General features: G+C 48.8%; 5 protein-coding genes across 5 annotated transcripts; all 5 read right to left on the bottom strand.

The window, feature by feature from the left end:
* Window positions 1–753: 753 nt before the first annotated feature.
* Window positions 754–1,647, bottom strand: TEOVI_000501400 (Methyltransferase TYW3, putative; the record flags this gene model as incomplete). The annotated part of the gene is made up of 1 exon (XM_067222565.1): window positions 754–1,647. One exon carries the CDS (start codon window positions 1,645–1,647, stop codon window positions 754–756), a length of 894 nt encoding a protein of 297 aa, XP_067078666.1.
* A 435-nt stretch (window positions 1,648–2,082) lies between these two features.
* TEOVI_000501300 (18 kDa ER-associated protein) lies at window positions 2,083–2,544 on the bottom strand (the record flags this gene model as incomplete). Its single annotated transcript, XM_067222564.1, has 1 exon — window positions 2,083–2,544. The coding sequence occupies one exon, from the start codon at window positions 2,542–2,544 to the stop codon at window positions 2,083–2,085; it is 462 nt and encodes a 153-aa protein (XP_067078665.1).
* Window positions 2,545–2,909: 365 nt separating this feature from the next.
* Window positions 2,910–3,482, bottom strand: TEOVI_000501200 (Transmembrane protein 18, putative; the record flags this gene model as incomplete). Its single annotated transcript, XM_067222563.1, has 1 exon — window positions 2,910–3,482. One exon carries the CDS (start codon window positions 3,480–3,482, stop codon window positions 2,910–2,912), a length of 573 nt encoding a protein of 190 aa, XP_067078664.1.
* A 470-nt stretch (window positions 3,483–3,952) lies between these two features.
* Window positions 3,953–4,354, bottom strand: TEOVI_000501100 (uncharacterized protein; the record flags this gene model as incomplete). Its single annotated transcript, XM_067222562.1, has 1 exon — window positions 3,953–4,354. One exon carries the CDS (start codon window positions 4,352–4,354, stop codon window positions 3,953–3,955), a length of 402 nt encoding a protein of 133 aa, XP_067078663.1.
* A 421-nt stretch (window positions 4,355–4,775) lies between these two features.
* Window positions 4,776–7,004, bottom strand: TEOVI_000501000 (uncharacterized protein; the record flags this gene model as incomplete). The annotated part of the gene is made up of 1 exon (XM_067222561.1): window positions 4,776–7,004. One exon carries the CDS (start codon window positions 7,002–7,004, stop codon window positions 4,776–4,778), a length of 2,229 nt encoding a protein of 742 aa, XP_067078662.1.
* Between the last annotated feature and the right edge of the window lie 344 nt (window positions 7,005–7,348).

Raw genomic sequence — 7,348 nt, 5'->3', positions numbered from 1 at the left:
AAAAAAAAAACACTCAATTTAGTATACAAAAATGAGAAAGTGAAGAAAAAAATCGTGCCGTAAAAAAAGTGGCATGACAGAGGATGTCCCAACTACCCATCCCACTCTTGCTTTCTTTTTAAGTTTCCATTAGCGCTTGTTAGCGCGACAACAACAAAGAATTATTAAACGCTACGAATTCTTCGTTTTATTTGTCACAAAACGCGATGCTATGTCTCAACCGGTTGCCCCCCCCCCCACACACACACACCTACGCACACATGCTGATGCTGAGCAGCCGCCTCACAGTGGCACCAAAATTCCGTGCCTTTCCTATGAGCGGGAAACCAAAAGGCATAATATATATATATATATATTGCATCACCAGCTGCTGCGTCATGGTGCTACCGCATGGAAACTATTAACCACCCGGCTTCGGTAAAGAACCCCGCAGTCCATTATTTAACTCACGCCCCGGAGATGTAGGCAGAGCGAAATGGTAAACGTGGGCATCAAGCAGATGTCATAACACCCGAAACAGCCCTTCAAGCACATTGTAAAACATGCTGCCCGCCTTCAGGTTGCCACTCGTCGTCAGTCGTGAGACTTTAAGCGATCGAAATCGCTTCTCTCCGAAGGTGAATCCCAAACTGTTAAGTCGTAATGATAAGGTGAGTTACAAATGTATTTCCTCGTTTTCACACAGGTCAGTCGCCTCCATGGTTCGGCAGGTGAAGCTATAAAGAAACAACAATAATATCTTTTCCTTAGCTATTACAGAAGTTGCTTCTGAAGTTTCTCCAGAAACCGTCCGCGCCTTTGCTCATTCACTCCAAACAAAACATTCATGTGCACTAATGCATTTGTCAGGAGTGAACGCCACTCCGCAGAGTCAAACTTTGGGTGCCCCAACAGCCAGCAACCCTGGGCAAACAAAGGAAGCGCCACGCGCAATGACGATGTGATGCAGCATGTAATTTTCCTCTGCTCGTTCGCCCCCCGCGAGCACGACAGTATTCCACTCTCCATTTGCCCACTCTCATTGGCGCATTGAAGCAACCGCGCGGCATCATCAAGAGTCTCGCACTGAACATGAACAATCATTGGTTCGAACTTCAACTCCAGAAGTTCCGTCTCGTGCAGTAGTGAGTCGAAATGCTTCTTTTCCTGCATTAACTTGAGTCCCCCCTCCAGTTGGAGTTGTCGACTCCGCCATTCCTCAAAGGACCCCAAGACAGGTACCAGGCGCTGCGTGACCATCTCCTCCACATTAGGGATTGGATCGTGTGATTGAAACAATGCTCCCTGACCAAAGGCGCCACGTTTTCGGTTGTGCATATCAGCATTGGCATCAGCCTTTAAGACTTTCGCCTCTGCTAGTGGGTTTATGGGGCAGCCGGCGGATAGTTGACCTTTATGAAAGAGTGATACCCTACCGGAACAGGAGCTGGACGTCACATAGCAACTAAAGTGTTCATTGATGAACTGCACTAAAGGAGCCACTTGAGGGTCCACACGACCCGCAAGGCTTTTGTCGTTTTTGTTCTCCTGCAAGTCCTCGAGTATTTTTTGCCTCCGTTGGCCGAAAAATGTGCTATTCGGCACTGGCTGGTTGAATGCCAGCGTTGAAGCACGACTCAAAAGAGGAAGATGCGCCCTCATCACCATTTCAAGTTGGCAATAAGAAAAAAAAACACTTTTTTCCTCAGCTTTCCGCCCCCCTCCTCCTGCACCAAACTTTTTTGATCACCCGATTGGCACCGCTCCCCTTGATTTGGTGGTCTCTGCTTTTCTTTGCACCCCAGTTATACCGCGGGCTTCAGCATAAACGAGGGAACGGCAGGTGCGTTCGTGCGTTGGAAACGGGAATTTTTTGTTTCCCACAGAATAAAGCAAAAAACAACCGGAAAAAGAAAAAGAGGCAGAAACAAATGTCGGCAAGGCATCCACAACAATACGTAACAGTAGTACGCTCCCTGAATACTTCTTGATTTAAAAAAAAAAATCAAACGAACGACACCATGACGGATGCACAGGAGCACGACAGATGAAAATAACAGTAACGCCTCTGCGTCCTCATACAAGCACGTATTTGACAGCTATTCATAGCTGCTCATCTGTCGCATCTTTTACCCCAAGAAGTTTCTTTAACTCCTCTTTGCCGCGTTCCTCACGTCGCTGTCGTTCCTGAACCTCCTCAATAGGCACAGCAAGCTGTACCCCACACGTCTCGCGCTCCACAAATCTTCCACTAATTAGCTGAATCCAGTTAGGTTCGTGTGGCACACTTCGCGCAAGCACGACATCACCATTCCTTGGAGTCCATGGACTGTAGTTGGGATAGTTGTTGTTGGGCAACAAATGGATCTGACAACGCGGCCTCCCAATAGGGCTCCAGTCGATGTAGTACAACTTGCCCTCACTTGGCTCAAAGGCCTCGTAGTAGTGCATGAGATAATAGTCACTTCCTACACCGAATAAGCCGAACACAACGAGGCCACGGCGGCACATGGTGGCAAACTTGCTGTGGATGAACCGCTCGAAGGACAGCCATGAAGAACTCATGCCATCCAACTGAGTGATAAGCTATACTAAATTTGCAACGGCGAGGTAAAGTACAGTTAGCAATAATGGGAAGGAGTGTAGAGAAGGTTGCCACTCGCACGAGTGCCAGCGTGACAAAATAGCGGACCGGGCTCAGTTACGGTTCCAACAATAAACGGCTATAAGCGGCCACCCATACGCCATAAAAACGAGGAAAATGTAAGGGCGCACGACACACCGATAAAGGTTTGCAGTACAATAACCTCCCTTTTGCAACCGGAAAGTGAGAGCACAAAAGGAATCGTGCAGTGACAAGCACCGTCACAAAGGGGAAAGGAAAGAGCTAACAGGGGTGCAAACCCCCTACACGATCATCCACAACCAAGTCATGTTTTTTTCTTGCTTGAAGCTGCAGGCCTTTCACCTTTTCTCCCACAAGGAAACTTCTCCATCTCCCTCTTTATCTGGTTCCGCTTCACAACGACCATTAGTCTCAGCAGTTGCAAAAACGCGCGAGCTTGTAACCATAAAACCAGCAAAAAGAGTGGCATGTCTAAAGTCACCATGATAAACAAACCAGAGGGATCAAAGTAATTAGCTCCCTTTTCAACGAATATCTGTGAGGCGTGTGAGCTCCCCCATTCGTTTAAATACGACGAGCCCCACACTACGAGCAAAAGTAAAACGGTAACTACAAAAATGCGATCTATGGAAGCCCTCCAAGTCGTCAGCACGACTGTGACAGCAACGGTCAAATGGAAGAGTGCGAGATATCTAAAGTACGGTTCCCACCAATTCACAGCCGAAATAAAAGCGGCAACTTCCTTCCGAAACTGCTGGAATGCACCTATGGGGCTCATGCTCCACTTCTGTCCCTCTCCAGAAAAAAACGCACCCCATCCAGTGGCATTCATCACCTCCTCATGAGCCTCCTTCAGCGACTCCAAAAACGCATCCATTTTCTTCAGATGCAAAAAAAACAACAACAACTGCGAAGTTGTCTGCTCTCGCCCTTTTCTCCTCTCCAATCACAAATTCGGGACAGGTACGATACCTGTACTTGCAGCAATTCGCTTAAGCAGCTTATGTATATGTTGCCTGTACTTTTTTAGGGGTGCGAATAGGAGGGAGCTTATAGTAAAAGAGCGAGGTGGTCCAAACGGGTGAACAATCTTATGGTGCAGTTGTGGAGTAAATATTAAAACATTTAAACGGACCGCATACGACTTTAGGTAATGATGTCTTCATACACACGAGCGCCAACACAAGTCCAGATCTAACAATCATCACCCACGTAACTGCGCACACTATAGTGCACAGCGCAAAGCACATGTTTGAGCATGTGTCATCGTCACTACATCGTTTGGCTTTCTGCAAATGCGCTTCACAGGGGCTGTGGCGCCCCCGTGCGGCTCCGCATGCGACAAAGCTACTTCACTTTCTTTTTCAACTTTAGTTTCTTCTTCACTACACCTGAGGAGACGGGTAGGCTGACCTCCTTTTTCGCCGTTGAATGTCGTGACATCGTAACTCCAGTGTGAACACGAGACTTTCTGCCACTTGCGCAATCCACACAGAAACCCATCACTCGGCATTCCTTAGTACAGGTAGGGCAACGCCACAGCACACCCTTACGCTCCTCAAAGCCTTCATAAATGTCAACTGGCGACTCGTGGCCGAGGCGGATCTTCATCTTTCCCTTCATCTTGGGCCGTGTTTTTTTCAGGTGTACGGACTTCCGCTCAGATGGAATGACTGGAGGTAATACTCCGCCGTTGGCATCCATCGCACTCTTTCGCTTCTGTCGCTGCCGCCGCGTTTTGGAAACCATCGTTGATATAAGAGGTCTACTCACTTCCGCAACTAATATTCCCTTCAACACACTTTCCCTCTCTTCGCAATCACACCTCACAGCCTTTCCCGTTCCCTCGCCACTACCCTTCTCGCCGCAAACCTTACTACTGAGAAGACGGCTTCTCAGTAAGCTTTCATTTGGATAAGAAATGAAAAAAAAAGAGTAGGGAAAGGGGAGTATCAAGGAAAATGGAAGAAAACGTACATGAAGGTCAGCTGACAAGCATTCTCTTCCTTCTCATGCAAGTAAAACAACGATAACTACGAGCTAATTCTCGACAATTGGAAACAGTAAAATTGCGTAGCCCCGTGGATCGCTGCCGATACCGTGACCTTTTAAAGCTACGCTATTCACTAGTGGGACATGGAATAATCTTCTTCCTGATTCCCTCACCGAGTTAATAGAAGGAAAACCGGGGCTCTTCACCCTTCTCTTGAGCGTCCTTGATGCGCTTCTCGTACTTGGGTGCGAGCTCCTTCGCCTGCTTCCACGCATATTCCTTCATTGGTTCCGTTAGGCGATTATAGTACTTATCCTTCATCTTTTCCAACTTCTTAGGATCATGCGCCTTCATTGCAATATTCATCATTGACGCTGGGCCAATGAGAGCGAGATTACCCGCTGTCACATCACTGTTTGGTAGTCGCATGTTCTTCCGTGGGTCGTTAAACCAGTGATCCTTCTTGAAGAGGTCCTCACTATCAAGCAATTTGTCGTCCTCATCGTCGTCATCCTCGAAGGTGATGGCCTTGTTTTGCATCCGTTTCACCTCAGCAGTGTCGTACCCAACCTTGTCCATACGACTTATCCAATAGGCCGTACTCAAGGGCGACGCAATGGCCTCTTCACCGTGACCGTCACTAAGACGACTCTGGCGCTCATGCAATTCTGCCTCAGCTATAGTCGCTTCATCCGCCTCCTCATCGAGAAGAGTAACGTTGGACGCAAGTCGACCTGTGACACCTTCCGATGTAAACCTCACGCGCCGTCCTTTTCTCAGCAACAGACTACGTGACTTATAGTCAACAATATTCTCTTCCCCATCACGTATAAGGTACCGGTTACCATCATCCCCCTCAATAACAGCTTGCGCCTCCAGTGGTGACCACGTGACTATCATTCCTTCAATCCAAGCTGCAGCAGCCGGAGGTTCCGCTACCACAGCGGCACACTCAACACCGCTTGAGCCGCAAGAAACACTTCTGTCAGTCACAAACGCCACGTCACGTATCCCCAAGGTAGAAGCTGTGCTAGTCGTATCTCTCACCGCCAAAGAAAGAACGCTGATCTCCTTGGCGTTCCGGCGGTCCTTGGGATCAACATTAAAACACACAACAGCCCCTCGAATAGAGCTGCTTTTCTGGTCGATAAGCTGCACAAAATCAGCAGCAGAACGGATGTAATACAGACGTCTGTTTCCCGTTTCAATAATGCCCTGTCCACCGCTCCATCGAGTGACCACACCATAGAGCGGACCAGACGGAAGAGGTTCATCGCTTTCGTCAGCCGCATCATCAAACAGCGTACCGAATTGCTTTGTCCGTTTCGCTTGGTGCGCTTCGGCGGACTCCTTCACCTTAGCCTCAACCGCGCTAGCACGCGCCCCCTCAAAGTTTATTTCACCCGAAACAGTAATGTTCTCGGCGAACACTTTTGATGGATGTGCAGTGTACGTTACCTTTTTAAAAGTGACAATGCGTCCCACCAAATCCAAAGCCGTTGGGAGTGCGGTGTCGAAAGCATCTACATTGCGTATAATACAAACATTTCCCTCCGGTCCCTCCATTGCAAGAGGGGCGGAGGATGGAGAATCGGGGAGCGCGGTCACATCGCATAACACAACTCCGCTACGGTACAGTTGGGACCACGCGAGCACAATTCCCGTTTGCTCCGTTGCTAAAACCGTCCTCTTTTGGGCCTCGGCAACCTTCAGCTCCCGCCGCCGCCTCTCCAGTTCTTCACGTGCCTTCTTCTCGTCCCCAAATCGTCGTCGTAAGCGTAACAATTCTTTAGTATCACTGTCCAGTACAACGGTGTTTCGGAGGTCCTTTAAGCCAAGCGGGGCTGGAATGCCTCCCATTAAAATACCATCTTCAGCCTCCCACATGTCCACTGCATCGCTGTTACGGTTACGGATGCAGTTGCGGTCGCTGTCAGGGAGCAATGACAGACTGTCAAGGTCCACCACAATGTTCCCAGCAAACAACTCGGGTTGCAATGGCGTTGGTACCGCTTGCCGTTCCGGTAATGTAGCTTTCATTCCTCCCCGAAGGGAACTGGGTGTATCTTTTTCCTCTTGCCGTGTATCTGAGCGGAAGACGGCAAGAAAGTCCACAGGAGTGGGCTGCATGTAGCTTTTCGCAGTGATCTCGTCCACACGGTTGCGTGTGATAACGCTATCGGTTTCCCTCGCGCTACTGATTGCCATAAACTCGACGTGAGCTCCAACTAAAGAATGTATTTGCGTCGGTAGAATTGTCTCAAAGGCCCGAGCGTTAGGAATTGCATACGTCTTCTGATCCTCGGCGCAAACGATGGAACCGCGGCGCTCGAAGGGATGCCATGAGATTACTGTCCCACGCAATTTCTTCTTGGGAGCAGCCAACAACAGAGTGGTCCAGCGCATGGCAACTTCAACTAAACCCTATGCGATTCCTTCTCTTTTTGTTTCTTACGGCTCACGCGTAAGCAAACGGGCCCACAGAGCGTATTTCTTTTTATTTCCCTCCACTGATGAAGTTACTTCTTCGGTGATTGCGGCGGAGGCGCTGGGCCACAGGTGTACACAGTAAACCGCGTTGCAAAAAGAGGAGGCCGCAGAAGGGGGGAGGGAAAGAAAGGAATAAGAACACAATGGCATGTTTTAGGAAGAAGAAACAAAAATAAATAAAAAAATAGGAGCAGCAAAGAAGCACCACTAATGAAATCCAAACACACGAGCACAACGAAGCAGCACAAATGGGAAGTGAC

This window comes from Trypanosoma equiperdum, assembly GCF_001457755.1.
Source record: "Trypanosoma equiperdum strain OVI genome assembly, contig: ctg_1655, whole genome shotgun sequence".
NCBI lineage: Eukaryota > Euglenozoa > Kinetoplastea > Trypanosomatida > Trypanosomatidae > Trypanosoma > Trypanosoma equiperdum.
The sequence above is the reverse complement of the archived record's forward strand: the minus strand, read 5'-3'. Positions and strand labels throughout refer to the sequence as shown.